This window comes from Homarus americanus, unplaced genomic scaffold (genome assembly GCF_018991925.1).
Source record: "Homarus americanus isolate GMGI-L3 unplaced genomic scaffold, GMGI_Hamer_2.0 scaffold32220, whole genome shotgun sequence".
Lineage (NCBI taxonomy): Eukaryota > Metazoa > Arthropoda > Malacostraca > Decapoda > Nephropidae > Homarus > Homarus americanus.
In genome coordinates this window covers 23342-39984 of record NW_024712646.1, presented here as the reverse complement: position 1 = coordinate 39984, position 16643 = coordinate 23342, and the positions used below count along the sequence as shown (strand labels likewise).

At 47.2% G+C, this 16643-nt stretch overlaps 1 protein-coding gene across 7 annotated transcripts in view; it reads left to right on the top strand.

The window, feature by feature from the left end:
- LOC121863980 overlaps positions 1-16334 on the top strand; it is a 36054-nt gene extending 19720 nt beyond the window's left edge. Inside the window, exons 6-14 of one of the 7 annotated variants that reach the window (XM_042362850.1) lie at positions 3301-3486; positions 4277-4391; positions 4871-4915; positions 5329-5593; positions 9585-9798; positions 10297-11418; positions 13240-13377; positions 14801-14882; positions 15779-16334. In XM_042362850.1, the coding sequence (XP_042218784.1) occupies positions 3301-3486; positions 4277-4391; positions 4871-4915; positions 5329-5593; positions 9585-9798; positions 10297-11418; positions 13240-13377; positions 14801-14882; positions 15779-16257 (2646 nt within the window). In that variant the 3' untranslated portion in view covers positions 16258-16334. Of the gene's footprint in view, positions 1-3300; positions 3487-4276; positions 4392-4870; positions 4916-5306; positions 5594-9584; positions 9799-10296; positions 11419-13239; positions 13378-14800; positions 14952-15778 lie in introns of all 7 variants that reach the window. The other 6 variants (XM_042362868.1, XM_042362842.1, XM_042362874.1 and 3 more) reach the window with 6 other exon arrangements.
- The last annotated feature ends 309 nt before the right edge of the window (positions 16335-16643 follow it).

Sequence of the window (16643 nt, the reverse complement as noted above, 5' to 3'; positions counted from 1 at the left end):
GGTTAAATGGATAAGTGTTCATGTACTGTAGGAAGACTGATGAAGTGCTCGTGTAAAGTGTCTGAATAAAGTTAAACGTAAAGTGTGGTCATAAAGTGCCATTCGTAGTGCCAGTATTAATATAAGTGTTCGTACCATTTACCTCCCCCCTCTCTCTCTCTCTCTCTTCCTCTCTATCTCTCTCTCTCTCTCTCTACCTCTCCTCCCCCCTTTGTCACTTCCCTCCTCTCCTTCCTTCACTTTCTTACTTCCCTCCTTTCTTTCCCTCCCTTTATCGCTCTCTCTCCATCTCCCAGTTTCATTCCTCTCTCCCAGTCCTCAGCCTCTCTTTTTTCTTCCCCTTTTTCCATCTCTTCTTCACAGTCTTCAACCTCCTTCTCTCCCTCTTTCTACTCTCCAGCCTCTCCCTCCCTCTTCTCCCTCACTAGGTAGGTAGGAACACTGTACTCTTAATTATATCTGGTTCATAAATAAAACATTGTGTACACAATGGCGAGACACTTGAGAGAGAGAGAGAGAGAGAGAGAGACTTGAACCCCAATTTCAAAACATCAGAGATGAATTTCAGAACGCGACACTAATTAAACCTAACACCTGTCCTCTCTCTCTCTCTCTCTCTCTCTCTCTCTCTCTCTCTCTCTCTCTCTCTCTCTCTCTCTCTCTCTAATACACCCAGGACCAGAGCCACCTCTTGGATGTCAACACAAATATTTACTCAGATATTTACACACACACATTACATACAGATATTTATATTTACGATACATCTCTATTTACACATATATTTACACATTTACCCTTGCTTACGGTCTGGTATTTACTCGTATTTACAGTTGTTTACACTTAGATGGGTGAAGGGGAGGGGTAGAGTTATATTAAGTGAAGTAAGGGGTTGAAACATTGACCCACACACACACACACACACACACACACACATAACAGGTTGGGACAGCATCATCGACACGACCAGAACTTCAGGTTTGTAATGGCCGGGTTGGTCGTAACTCACTTACTCGACCAGAGAAAACTGGGACACGCTACCTGGACCTTAATGTGTGTGTGTGTGTGCTCAGGAACAATGTGAGGCAGGGTGTGTGTGAAACAGGGTGTGTGTGAGGTGTGAAGCAGGGTGTGTGAGACAGGGTGTGTGAATCAGGGTGTGTGTGTGTGTGTGTGTGTGTGTGTCAAGATGTGTAAGTGAGGCAGGGTGTGTATGAATCAGTGTGTGTGTGTGTGTGTGTGTCAAGATGTGTAAGTGAGGCAGGGTGTGTATGAATCAGTGTGTGTGTGTGTGTCAGGGGAGGTTTGGGAACGGTCTCTCTCACAGCCAAAACTTTACAAGGATTCTCATGAATTGAAAGTAGTGTGGACGGGAGACCTGAGCTTAGATAACGATGGATATATTCTTACCGTGGTCCTGCTCTCTCTCTCTCTCTCTCTCTCTCTCTCTCTCTCTCTCTCTCTCTCTCTCTCTCTCCAGCCATTACCTTCTTCATCATCTGGTGGTGAGGCGAGGACGAAAATCTGTCTCCCCGCCTTCACCGCCTCCTTCAGGGCTTCACGTGGCTTGCTGAGGGGCTCTCTCGTTCTTCATCTCCAAAGAAAAGAGAACTGGAGAGAAAAAGGAAGAGAGAAAAAACGAAAGAGAAAGAGAGAGACATAAAACTATTCTTCCTAACTCATCTCTCAAAGTCTCTCTAATGTGTCTCAAGTCTCTCACATGGAGTCGTTCCCTTCGTTTAATCCAGTATCTCGTGTAATATCTCTCACCTTCTCCATCTCTCAAGAAGAAGGAGCGAGACACAAAGAGACAAGTATCTCTCTCTCTCTCTCTCTCTCTCTCTCAGGGGACAAGGTTGTACCACAGTCTGTCTTTGATAATATATTTCTGACATTTTTTTTTAATCATCTGTACTTTTCGTCTCCTCCTCCTCGTTGTTGTTGTTCTTCTTCTCCTCTTCTCTTCGTCCTTGTCCTCCTCTCCCGCTCTTCCTCCTCCTCCCCCTCTCCCGCTCTTCCTCCTCCTCCCCCTCTCCCGCTCTTCCTCCTCTCCCCCTCTCCTCTCCTCCTCCTCCTCACAAGTTCTTACGCAACTCGTTCACAATTTTATATAAAGAAGAGAAAAGAGAAAAAAAATCCATTTTCCTTTTCCCCTCATCTTACTAGACGCTCCCAGCACTGTCTCCCACCGGCCGGAAGTTGAGTCTCATGTGATGTTTTGGTCATGAATAATGTACAATGATCACACACATTAACATCATTATATAAAGCCTTGTGCGTTATTCATCAAGAGAGTGAATAATAATCTTGTTCATAATTTATCAAGAGAGTTCTGTAAGTAATGTTCATTCATCTCTCTCTCTCTCTCTCTCTCTCTCTCTCTCTCTCTCACTGGGGCGTCTTGTCCTTGGCAGCCACGTATGCAACACGACCCCCTCACGCACGTCAACACACGTCCCTCACGCAGCCCACACCAACAACGGCTACTTCACCTCCCTCACGCACGTAAAACCATGACCCTCGCATAGCAGCAGTCACAGCAGCAGTCACAGCAGCAGCAGACGAGGAAACAGCAACTATTTCATCACCTCCTTCACGCACGTACGAGCACGACCGCCGCACAGCTCACGGCACCAGAAACAGGAGCTTGTGTCGCACTTTTACGTGTGTGTGTGTGTGTGTGTGTGTGCTTTAAGGGTGCAGTGGCCGAGTGGACACAGCCCTCGTCTCATTTCCTAAGGGTCTCTCGTTCCATCCTGGGACACTCCTCCAAATCGTCCCAGCTGTTAAGGGGGGGGGACTGTACCTAACCTAACCTAACCATACACACTGTCCCACGCGGCCCATCAGGTGTAAGAGGCCTTAGTAGTGGTGTCCGTAGTGTTTGTTTGTCACAGTCTGTATTCCTGTGTTGGTGTTTTTAATTAATGTTCACCGGTTTGGCGGTGTTTTAATTTGGGGGGAATTTTTGCGTTTTTTTTTTTATCTTTTTTATTTCGTTTTTGTTTATGTTCATCTTCTCTCTCTCTCTCTCTCTCTCTCTCTCTCTCTCTCTCTCTCTCTCTCTCTCAGATGTTACAGCTACTAACCAACCCACAGACACCAACCCTAAACTTTCTCTCACTCTCCCACTTCAACACACTCCCACACACTCCCACACACTCCCACACACTTCCCCACCCACACTAACTTTCTCTTCCCCCTCCCTCCCTCCCTCCTCTTACTCACCCTCACACTGACTCACTCTCCCTCCCTTACTCACCCTCACCCTGACTCACTCTCCCTCTCTCTCCCTCACAGATGCTGGAGCTACGACGTAACCCACAGGGAACCATCGATAAACGTATCGTACGGTCAACTCTTAAGCCTCCCAAGAATCCCGACAGTGACTCAGAAATGTCTGACCTTCACGACCAGATCAAGAAAGCGGAGAGCGATAGGCAGGTCTTCATGAGGAGGCTAAGAGAACGAGAACAAGAGCTACAGGTGAGAGAGAGAGAAGTACAGGTGAGGTAGACAGGTGTACAGGTGAGGTAGACAGATGTACAGGTGAGATAGACAGATGTACAGGTGAGGTAGACAGATGTACAGGTGAGGTAGACAGATGTACAGGTGAGGTAGACAGATGTACAGGTGAGGTAGACAGATGTACAGGTGAGGTAGACAGATGTACAGGTGAAGTAGACAGATGTACAGGTGAGGTAGACAGATGTACAGGTGAAGTAGACAGATGTACAGGTGAGGTAGACAGATGTACAGGTGAGGTAGACAGATGTACAGGTGAGGTAGACAGATGTACAGGTGAAGTAGACAGATGTACAGGTGAGGTAGACAGATGTACAGGTGAGGTAGACAGATGTACAGGTGAGGTAGACAGATGTACAGGTGAGGTAGACAAATGTACAGGTGAAGTAGACAGATGTACAGGTGAGGTAGACAGATGTAAATCCCTGAGTTTGAATCCCCACCCAAGAAGACATCAATTATTATCACCAAGTTCCATATTGTTAGTAGTAATAGAAAGGTCCCGTCCGCCTCGCCCACTGAACCACGAACCCCGTCATTTAGACTCGTGAATCCGAAGCCATAGACTGATACATTGTGCTTCGGTTTCGCGAGTCATTATCTCGTGGTTCATGGGGAGAGCTGTATGGAACTGTTGTAGAGAACTGTTCTATATCTCCCTCTAATTCTCTCATATTGTCTCTTATCTCTCTCTAATTCTCTCATATTGTCTCTCACTTTCTCTAACACTATCTCTCTCTCTCTCCTGTAGCTGTTGATAGACCAACTGGGGGAGGAGGCGATGGTGGAGATGGAAGGTCATGACCACAACAGAAGCACTCGGCGGCCCTCCAAGCCCAGGTCCATAGAGAGGCTGAGGATAGAAGGTGAGGGAGAGTGAGAGTGAGGGAGAGTGAGGGAGAGTGAGGGTGAGGGAGAGTGAAAGGGAGGGAGGATAAGTGAAGGTGAGAGAAAGTTGGCGTCGGTGAGGGAGAGGGAGGGAGAATGAGAGTGAGGGAGAGTGAGGGTGAGGGAGAGTGAGTGAGTGAGTGAGTGAGTGAGTGTACCAGCTTACGAGTGTTCTCATTTGAAGGAAGAAACTCTGTGCCTCCAGCCAGTAAGTATGTACTCAGCTCAACCATGAAGAACAGTTTGTACATCTCAGTTTGTGTACGTGTGTGTGTCTGTGTGTGTGTGTCTGTGTGTGTGTGTGTGTCTGTGTGTGTGTGTATGTGTGTACGTGTGTGTGTGTGTACGTATACGTGTGTGTGTGTGTGTGTGTGTGTGTGTGTGTGTACGTCACCAAGGCACCATTGGTCCAGGATACTGAAGGTGTGTCACTAACTCTTGACTCTCCCTCCTACAGGCAGCTCTCGTCCCCCGCCTCCACAACACGTCCTCCCAACCCCTTGTAAGCTTCTATATCGTTAACCTCCATCATCATCCACCCCCTTCGTTCCCTTTCAAGTCATCTAGCAGTCAGGTCAGGAAGGACGGGCACTGGCGGGATTCAGTATAGGAAAGATATCCCTCACTTCCCTCTACCAGTCACGTTATACCCCTCACGTCCCTCCACCACTCAGGTTATACCCCTCACGTGCCTCCACCACTCAGGTTATACCCCTCACGTCCCTCCACCACTCAGGTTATACCCCTCACGTCCCTCCACCACTCAGGTTATACCCCTCACGTCCCTCCATCACTCAGGTTATACCCCTCACGTGCCTCCATCAGTTAGGTCAGTAGAGGCAGGATACGTTACAGAAGTGATCACTGACGGGCACCTCCCCTGGGGACCTGCCGGCCCCCGCCTCTCTCACACAGGTCCTTCGGTGACTGAGACGACGGAGGCGACCGAGCTGACCTCCCTGTGTTCGGGGACGTCACAGGAGGCCGAGTACGTACCTGGCCGTAGTGGTGTGTCGCCCGTGCCTTCCTCCCTCTCCACCACCACCACCTCCACCACCACCACTCACCATCTCCAACAACACCACCACCACCACCTCCACCACTACCATCACCACCAGCACCACCTGCCTGCTACAGGGGTGGTGTCCGCCTGTCTCTCATTAGACCGAGCTGCATCCCGGTCAGTTCTGCTCCACTGTCTCCTCTCTCTGTCTCTCTCTTATCTATCTTTCTTTATCTGTGTATCTCTCTCATCATGTCTCCCAGTTCTTCCTCTTTATTCCTCTTTTTCTTATTACAATTTTACAAGTTTATTTCAATTTTATTTATTTTCTCTAGTTTTAGTTTATTTCATCTGTATTTTTTATTATTTCTCTTCCATCTTTTATTCTTCTTGTTCATCTCTGTCTGTCTGTCTCTCTTGTTGTCTACAGGTTCTTGTTTGTCCTTGTTTATTTCTTTGTTTACACGTATATCATTCACACGTGGTGGCTGTAGACTTGTGTTTGTTTGTTTTGTTTGTAGTCAGTTTATCCCGCTCCTCGGTGTTTGTTTATTTGTTTGGTGTTTTAGTTTAGGAGCAGTACATACAAACATACATAATGGTGTAGAAGCTGTCCCTAACACAACAACCACACCCCAGGTTAACGAGTTGCATGACCCAGTGTCAAGGAATAGTCCGAGAAGGCCGGACAACTCGCCAACTGCAGAGAAGCTTGACCCTGCCCGAGGATCGAACCTGGGTCAGCTCGATTTTGAAACGAGCATGCTGACCATTACACCACATACATACATCACATAGCCTGTAGCGTTTGTTTATCTGTGTATGACTAACAGATCTATAGTTTCAATAACCTCAACTTAAAACAACTCTACAATGTTCTTTTACTCTTTTATTTTAATCAATTTCGTATGATAACTTTATAACTTTTTTTTGGTGTTTTGTCGTTCCTTTAAAAAGTTGTTAAGGTGAACCAGGTTGTTATCCCTTGACAATGGTATTTAGTGAAGACTGTCATGGGTTAATAATAATAATCCGATTATTTCCTTCCTCCTCCATTTAGCCAAGTTTATTTCGTCTTAGTTAACATAATGAATTAAATATCCCTTCATTTTCCTCTAAATATTTAACTCCATAAAGCTTTAAAAGGTCAATGTCTATCACTTTAAATTACAGATAAATCTCCTTTCACCAATTACTAAATAACACCAAAATAATTAAATGCCTTTGTCTTTTTTATTTCTGTTAATTATGTAAATATTGGTATGCCAATTTAAATCTATTCTCGAATATTATTAAATTATAAATGCCCTCCCCCCCTCCATCCTGGACCTCTTCCCGTTTTCTTTGTTAATTTATCTCTGTCCTCTTCTCGTTTTCTATGTTACTTCTGTTTGGCCTCTTCCCGTTTTCTGTTACTTCTGTTTTCTATGTTACTTCTGTTTGTCCTCTTCTCGTTTTCTATGTTACTTCTGTTTGGCCTCTTCTCGTTTTCTATGTTACTTCTGTTTGGCCTCTTCTCGTTTTCTATGTTACTTCTGTTTGTCCTCTTCTCGTTTTCTATGTTACTTTACTTCTGCTTGTCCTCCTATATTGTTCTACATACACTAGTTATATACATTATTATATATCTTATAATTCATCACTAACTTACTATAACAAACAGCTGAATTATTCATCGTTCTTCATCATTCACTCCACCATTAATGCTGTATACATCAATACTATACCAAGAACTAGTATAAATAACTTATCTGTATATTATAGTGAGACACAGGATCATACACATTCATACACATCCCTTCAACACTGATATACATAATACACATTCCTATACATTTCTCCAACATTCCTGAACACTCATACACATTCCTTCAACATTGAATCACTTTCATCATCATTTAATGTTCTGTACACAATTGCTTTTCTCTTTACATTGCCCTTAACATCACCATCATCATCATCACCACTACCCCTATAACCATCATCATTACCACCATTACCATCATCACCACCACCACCATCACCACTACCCCTATAACCATCATCATTACCATCATCACCATTACCATCATCATCACCACCACCATCACCACTACCCCTATAACCATCATCATTACCATCATCACCATCACCACCATCACCATCATCACCACTACCCCTATAACCATCATCATTACCATCACCACCATTACCATCATCACCACCATCACCATCACTACCAGCTATGTGTATATAATGACATAAATAGTAACAAACCCACAAAGATAAGGAAGAACGGTATGTAAGTAATATTGCCTTTATTATCACCATCACCACCAGACACCATCACCACTACCTGTATCATCACCACCACCTTCATACTATTAAGCACCATCACCACTACCACCATCACCACCAGGCACCATCACCACTACCTGTATCATCACCACTACCTTCATACTATTAAGCACCATCACCACTACCACCATCACCACTACCACCATCACCACTACCACCACTACCACCATCTCTACCAACATTGCACTACTGTATGATGACACGTAACACCTGTCTTTATTAATTAACCACAACTATGACCGTCACACTGCAACACCTGTCACACCTGCTGCTGTCACACCACTTGACATACCTGTTTGTTACGCCCATCACACCTGTTGCACATCTCAAACCTGATTGCACCTGTTTGTCACACCTGTCGCACATCTCACACCTGTTGCACTTGTTTTTCACACCTGCCACACCTGTATGTCACACCTGCCACACCTGTTGCACATCTTACACCTGTTTGCACCTGTTATCTGTTAATTTGCACGGCACTTTACCCTCTGTTAGTACCTCACCTTATGTTCCTTCACAGGTAAATCTTCTCTCACCTGTAGGTAAACATTCTCTCACCTGTAATTAGATAAAAATGTCTCCTTAATGTGTTTCTAGGTAGAGGTTAAAGGTGCGGCATCGGGACATTAACCAGCTTTAGTTAAGATGGTAAATGTCCTCGTCAGTTCATGGTATGTTAACCTAATTGGTATATAATGTTTCCAATGGCCGTATCTTTAACCACTTTGTATGTCTGATCCTTGTAGAGACACTGTGTATTTTCTCTCACAACAACAGAATATAATCCATCACTCAGACTGTCAGGGTAAAGACACGTGTTTCAGCCAGACAGATAAATTTATGATGGATGTAAGTAAACTCTGTCAGGGTGAGAGTTAGTTGTCAGCTCTAGCTCTCAGTACTGTAGTGGTAAATGTCGCCAATATGGTATTTCTTAGGGTAAACATGTCAGCATATTATTACACGTTGGTCAGTGTCAGCAATTTGGTTGTGTTTGTTTTTAGATAATCTAGTCAGCAAGTCAGTTCAGTCAGGTGTTTTAATGATATAATAATCAGTGTGTTATCAGCAGTTGATGTACAGTGGGACACCACCATTTACCTTGGCGAGGTAACAACAGGTGTCATTATCATTTAGGTCTCTTGTAATTGTTGGTAAATAAACTTAACTACAAAGAGCATGAGACAGTGACCCCCACCACGTGACGTTGTAAGTATTAGTGTATAATGTAGATGATCATTATAGGGATGGATATATACTGTACTCTGTGTGTTTTAATACATATAATGAGATATTGTTAAATGTCTTCTTGGTGTGTTTACCTTTAACTCTTCCTTTGGGGTTAAAATGGCCTCTACCTCACGTTACCTTCCCCTTAACCCTCTACCACCATCTCTTTATCCCCATCCCTCCATCCCTCCCCTCCCTCCCATTCTTTCACCACTCTCCTTTCTCCCATTCCTCCACCATCATCCTCACCACCACCCCCCTCCCCCCACCACCGTCCCTCCTCACCCCATCCCCCCACCACCACCCCCGTTCTCCCCCACCACCCCCAGTAACCAAGTATTACTGTATATGACCTTTGATAACAAATATTAACCTTCTCTTTAACCCAATCTTCCAGACCTAATCTCTGACCTGTATAATAAGGATTTTTATACTATATATCCTGACCTTTGACCTATTATCAGATTCTCTTCATATCAGCCACTGTAAGTTAACCTTTGACCCAGAGACAGACACTCCTGGTCATTTTCTCTCCACCGTGACCTTCTTAAAACAATTTCTCTAGTAACCAGAGTTAACTTTTGACCCCTGGTGACCTCAGACGCGGGGTGACCTTTGCCTCGCCCCTACAAACTCCTCGTGACGTCAGCAAGAGTGTGTCCTTCAGGCTGGAGGGAGGAGGTGGAGGGGGGTGTCCTGCCACGGTGGAAGCGATCCCTCTCCTCCACATGAACGCTCCACAACAGATGCCAGGACCTCCACCTGTGTCACAGCCCATGGTGCCACCTGCTGGCCTGCCTGGCAACCCTTACCAGGTGTGTGTTATCGTGTGTGTGTGTGTGTGTGTGTGTGTGTGTGTGTGTGTGTGTGTGTGTGTGTGTGTGTTTTAGGGGTATGGACTGGATGTATGTGAGTCTGAATGGGACTGAGAGAAAGTGTTCTCCTACAGATGGCTGAAGGATAGACTGGTATTAAAATTTGTAAGATAGGCAGGTAGTGGTGGTAGAGGATAGTGGTGTTCGAGGTAAAGATAGTGGTGGTAGAGGATAGTGGTGTTCGAGGTAAAGATAGTGGTGGTAGAGAGAGTACTTGAAGTAGTGGTAGATGGGTGCAGGTAGTGGTAGTAGAAGGTTATGGTGGTAGAGGGGTGAAGGTAGTGGTGGTAGAGGGTGGTACTGGTAGTGAGGGTGCAGGTAGCTGTGAGTTAAGGCTGTTTCAGTTATTGTCACCAAAGGTAAGATTATGAGGAAGGTTAGTTAATGAGCAGCAGTAGTGGAGGAACACCACCTGAGACTGTCGTGTGTCTCCCGCAGGAGCCCATGTTGGAGCGTGAGGGCGCGGCGTACGGTGGGTACGGCGGGGTCTACGTCCACGACTACGGCGGCGCCATGATGCAGAAGGAACAGAACATTCTGCAGCAACGGCGAGCGAGTAGGACCAGCCTGCAGGGCCTCAGGAGGTACAGCCGCGACGAGGTGGACCTTGGACCCCCGTTGGAGGACGCGCCCCCGCCCCCTATCATGCAGGAGTACGGCGGGGGGCCCCTGGGGGAGCCTCCGATGGGAATGGGGGTAACAAAGCCCCCAGTGTCACACGTGGACATTTGCCCGTACAGGAGGACGAGTCTCCGCCAGACGAACAGCGCCCCCAAGTACAGTCAAGTGCCTCGTAACCTGTACAGTCCGCTGAACAATGAGGACAGCGGGGAGAAGCTGCCGCTGATGGTTGGCAAAAAGAACAGCGACATCAAGATCATCAACAACAAGGCCAACAACAACTACCAGACGCTCGCTGAGAAGAACAGTAACGCTCTGGCTAACCTGGCGGCGGGTTATAACATATCAGGAGATGGACCCGTCGGGTACAGAGGCACACAGCACCAGCTGCCGCCGCAGTACAGACCGCAGGCGGACCAGCAGGTGACGCGGAGCATTGCGGTGCTGAGGAGGGGCAGCGAGCCCCCGAGACCCCCCGGGCGAGGTGCCATGCACACCCGCAACAGATCTTGTGACGACCTGGCTTGTTCCTGCTGTGAGGTGCCGCTCCCTCACGACCTGCTCGTCGACCACACCTCCCACAGCACCTCTGACGCCGCCACGGACAGTGACATTGACCCGCGGGAGATGAGTGGTAGTGGACGGACGCGGTGGGAGACTGTTGACGAGCGGGACGGGACGCGCACCATCTCCCGCGCACACCTCCGACGCGACAGTTTCGGCGAGGTTGTGTCGCGTCGGTCACCCAGTCAGGACAGCCTAGAGCAGATGAGGGCGAGGTCTCCGACGATCATGCTGGATGACCCAACGCCCCTCGCCACGCCCACGCCCCCGCCTCAGATCACACACGAGATCCTGGGACGACACTCCCCCAGCCAGGACAGCTTCGGTTACGGCGTCTCCAGGAGGTCGGACAGCCAGGACAGTCTTGATCGACAGGTGAGTCCTCGCTGGTGCCCACACACACACACACACACACACACACACACACACACCTAATAATAATAACAATAAGAGTACATACACCGGGTAGTATCTTCAGTTCGCGAATATATTACCATTTTGACGAGTTTTTCTTATAAGATAAACGAAGGTGATATTTTGCCGTGACGCAGCACTCTTGAGGACCACGGCCGAGGTACACCCACTCCACCCCACCCCACCCCACTCCACCCCACTCCACCCACCCCACCCACCCCCCACCCCCACCGCCCCACACTCATACCCCACCCCACCCCACCCACCCCATAGTTCAATACTCGCATGAATTCGAGGTTTTGTTGTCTATGTAATGGCGTTCTGTGTGTGTGTGTGTGTGTGTGTGTGTGTGTGTGTGTGTGTGTGTGTGTGTGTGTGTAATACTAGGTCCGGGTTGCCAATTATTGTAAAACACTTAAAACACAACAATACCCGGAACTATTATAACATGGCTTCAGTAACAACCATCACCTTTGTATATATCTGTCTATAACTCTGTATTGTGTACCGTTGATAGTTGTTATTGGTTATTGTTGTGGTTGTTATTCGTTAGTAAAGTTGATGGTGGTGGTTGATGGATAGTGGTTGGTTGTGATGATGGTTTAGTTGTGGTTATGATGGTGGTTGTAGCAGCTGTCGTAGTAGAAATGTTTGGAGAGAGACAGACAGACAGGATGACAGACAGACACCCCATTAAAATATCACCACCAAAATAAGAACAAACCCTAGGATGAACAAGTACCAATCATAACTCGCCATACACCGCCCTGAGAGAAAAAAAATATCCCTCACGCGTCAACAAACAGCATCCATCAGTTAGATCGAGAGAGGCAAATGCTAGGTTGAGTGTACTAGACTGGGAGGTGTATTACTGTCTACGGGTGTATATTTGGGTGTATAATTGCGTATTTAGGTGTATAATTGTGTATTTAGGTCATGTATATAAGTCCAGTATACACAGGGGTCGCCTCGAAGTCCAGTCTCTCCCCTGCCCTTGTGAGATCGTGTGTGTGTGTCTCTCTCTCTGTCTCTCGATAACAGATGTCTCTATAAGTCCTCTCTCGGTGATATCTCCCCCAGCAATGTGTGTCTCACCTTATCTCTTACGGTTATGTCTCCAGAATTCAGCTCCAAGTGTCTCTTGTCTCTCTTGGTGATTTTTGAGAACTTTAACTGTATGACTTATCTCTCAGCTTCTCTTTATCTCTTCCAGTATCTCCAGCCATCAACTGTTCCCAACCCTGCACCAGAGATATCTCCAATTATCTCCTCCAATGATATCTTTATGAATGTCTCTCACTGATGTCTCCATATTTCAGCTCCATAACTATCTCTCTCAGCGATATTTCTCACTTGCACCAGAATCTCTCACTTCATTTCTAGTTGTGTCTCAGCCACTATCGTTGAGAGACTTTCCTCAAACTTTATGTTCAGAGATAAGACCAAAGTGTGTGTGTGTGTGTGTGTGTGTGTGTGTGTGTGTGTGTGTGTGTGTGTGTGTGTGTGTTTTAAATACCATAACATGATTCAGCTGATATGTGACGCAATGTTTTAGAGAGGAATTTCATTACCTACCCATTTCTCTCTCTCTCTCTCTCTCTCATCTTTCACCCCAATTTCACTCATTGTCACCCACTTAATGTCACCCATACGTCACCCACCGTTACCCACTTTACTGTCACCCATACGTCACCCACTATCACCCACACGTCACCCACTGTCACCCACCTGTCTCTCCCCACCTCTCACCCTTGTCTCTCTCTCTCTCCCTCACCCCGGCAGGTGTCGTCCAGGGACCGAGTAGCGAGTCAGGAGAGTTTGGGAACTATGAGTAGCCGAGGGTCAGTGTCTGGCAGCATCTACAGTGTAACGTCTGCCAGAAGTGACGCCGCTGTCTCCCGGTGTTCCAGCAAGGAGACGGTCAGTACCTCCTGTCTTCTCCTCCTGTCACTCTACCGTCACTCTCTTCCATTCACCTGTTACGTCAACTTCTCTCCCCCTCTTCCGGGATCCCTCTTCCTCCCACCGGCCCCCCTCCCCATCCCCCCCGTCCTTCCACCCGCACGGCTAACCCCACAGATCACCCCCAGTACTGCCCATCGGGTTATCCGCGGCCAATATTCCGAATATCAGATCACTTTGATGAGCTAGACCAGTTACAAAAGTTATGTTAGTCATCGGTGAGATAAAAGTTACGAGGGAGATTACCACTTGATTAGTGTGTGTGTGTGTGTGTGTGTGTGTGTGTGCACGTGTGTGTGTGTATGTGTGTGTGTGTGTGTTTATCACCCTCGCCACTCTGCCTCCCTCTCCTCCCTCCCCCCTCTACCCCACTCTGCTTCCCTCTCTCCCCACTCTGCCTCCCTCTCTCCCCCCACCCTGGCTCCCTCTCCCCACTCTTCCTCCCCTCTCCCACTCTCCTCCCTCTCCCCTCTGCCTCCCTCTCCCCTCACACTGCCTCCCACTCCCCACTCTCCCTCCCTCTCATCATGTTTGCCAGCTACACAAGAGTTGTATTGACCAACTGTAAATAAGGAAGCCAATCCCTACTTTTTACTCGCTTAGTTCTCTCTTATGATAAAAAACACACACGCACACACGCACGCACACACACACACACACACACACGCACACACGCACACACACACACACACAGATCGGACGAAGTATTAAATATGATAATTGAATTAGTATCAGATCTGGCGACACAACACACGAATTATCACGGTCCAATTATCTCTGACTCGCGATTATTAAAGGAAGAAATTATTGTACGTGTTTTATTTATATAATTCTGTATATTATTGGTCGTACTGAAGTGAATTTTGCATCAATAATTCATCCAACAATGCAAATTATTACGATCCAATTATCATCCAGATTCAAAAAGGGATGAATAATTGTCGAGGATTTTACTAATAATTTTGTGTATTATTGATTACAGAAGAGATTTTGCATAAATTATTGAATCCACAACATCAATTATCACGATTCAATTATCGCTCTGAATCATCACATAATGAGAAAGGAATTATTACCACAGTTGTATTAGGAGCTATCTATGGTTGAGCTGTTGCCACTCAAATTATTCCTGACTAATTATCAAGACACGATTGTCATTACACTGAAGGATGGAATTATTTTGTTATTGGTTCGTGTTTTGGTGCATTATTATTATTATTATTATTATTATTATTATTATTATTATTATTATTATTATTATTATTATTATTATTATTATTATTATTATTATTATTATTATTATTATTATTATCATCACTTCACCTTTGATACTAAACACGTTCTCAACATGTCTTATACTTGTTTTATACCACGCCCACAGGTGAGGAACCACGCTCCCCTGACGCAGCAGACTCTCCCCCACGCCCGCGGACACAGCCACGCCCACGCTGGCTTCATGAACGGTGAGCTGAGTGAGTCTGCTGCCTCCTCTGATGATCTTAACCTTGTCCAGAGCCTCGAGGTGTACAGAGGTGAGAGAGAGAGAGAATATGTGTGTGTGTGTGTGTGTGTGTGTGTGTGTGTGTGTGTGTGTGTGTGTGTGTGCGTATTGTATGTATAGCTCAAAATACATGTCCGCTTCTAGGTAACACACACAGTTGAGAACATCAGGTGCAGACCATACCAGCACAGTGACGGCTGCCGCCCCTCCCTCACCACCCAGGTAAGAGGTCTTACTAATACTGGGGTGAAAAATGGTGGGGTTATTGGGCAGAGAGGTGGTTAGTGGGGTAGAGAGGTGATTAAGGGCGTAGAGAGGGTGGGAAGCGAGGGCAGGATAGGGGTGAATTAGTGGGCAGAGGAGGCGGATTAGTGGGAAGAGGTGGATTAGTGGGGTAGAGAGGTGGGTTAGTGTGTGTGAGAGGTGGGGTTAGCAGGCAGAGAGGTGATTAGTGAGTAGAGAGGGGTTAGTGGGGTAGGGAGAGGTGGGTTAGTGGGTAGAGAGGTGGGTTAGTGGGTAGAGAGGTGGGTTAGTAGGTAGAGAGGTGGGTTAGTAGGTAGAGAGGTGGATTAGTGGGTAGAGAGGTGGATTAGTGGGTAGAGAGGTGGGTTAGTAGGTAGAGAGGTGGATTAGTGGGTAGAGAGGTGGGTTAGTGGGTAGAGAGGTGGGTTAGTGGGTAGAGAGGTGGGTGAGTGGGTAGAGAGGTGGGTGAGTGGGTAGAGAGGTGGGTAATAAGCGAGGGAGTTGCTGACTGAGCACACACATGTTGACTCCTGTAATTAACGCGCCTCTCCGCCCACTCACCTGTACCACTCAGGTGTTGTCCCGCTACTGACCGTGTGTGTCTGTGTCCACCAGAGCCCACCAGCCTCCACCGGACCATCAGTGAGCCCTACTACAACTTCGATGACGACGATGACTCCCCGGGCCAGCAGCGGCACCTGCTGAGACTACAGCAGCAGGCACAGCAGCAGGAACAGCTGATCCAGCAGCAGCAGCAACAGCTGAGAGGTAACAGAGCGCGATTACCCCCCGTTAGGACACCATCGTACGACAACGCCTACGACACGTCGTCCCTGGGAGGGTTCAGCACGCACTCACTAAGAGGAAGGTCCTCACACAACCGCCACGCCACCACCACCTCCGTGGCCGCCGCCATCGCCGCCGCCAGGAAGAACGCGTCAGACAATGCCCTCGACCACGACACCTCCATCTTGCCCATCTTCCAGAAGCTGTTGAGCGAGAGGCACCGAGGCTACCATGGCAACGCCCGAGACTTTACCATGAGCTCATGCCCGAACATTACCATCAAGTGTGATATTGTGGAGTACCTATGATCCGGCACACCTCACCACCACCACCACCACCACCACCACCACCACCACCACCACCACTATTACTAACACTACTACCACTACCAACACTACTAATACTACCACCCTTCCCATCACCATTATCACAACTACTACTATCACCAGTACTACTACTACTACTACCACCATTACAATCACTACCATTACCACCACCACCACCCACAGTTAACCACCACCACCATCAACCACTACTCTCACCTTGTGCTATATTTTACAAAACTTTTTTTATTGGGACTTGAAAAAGAAATGAAAATTTAACACCTTGTTTCACCTCCCTACTCCCACCCCTCTACTCCCCAATTCCCCCTCTCCCCCACCCCCTACCACCTCCCTACCCCACCCCACCCCAC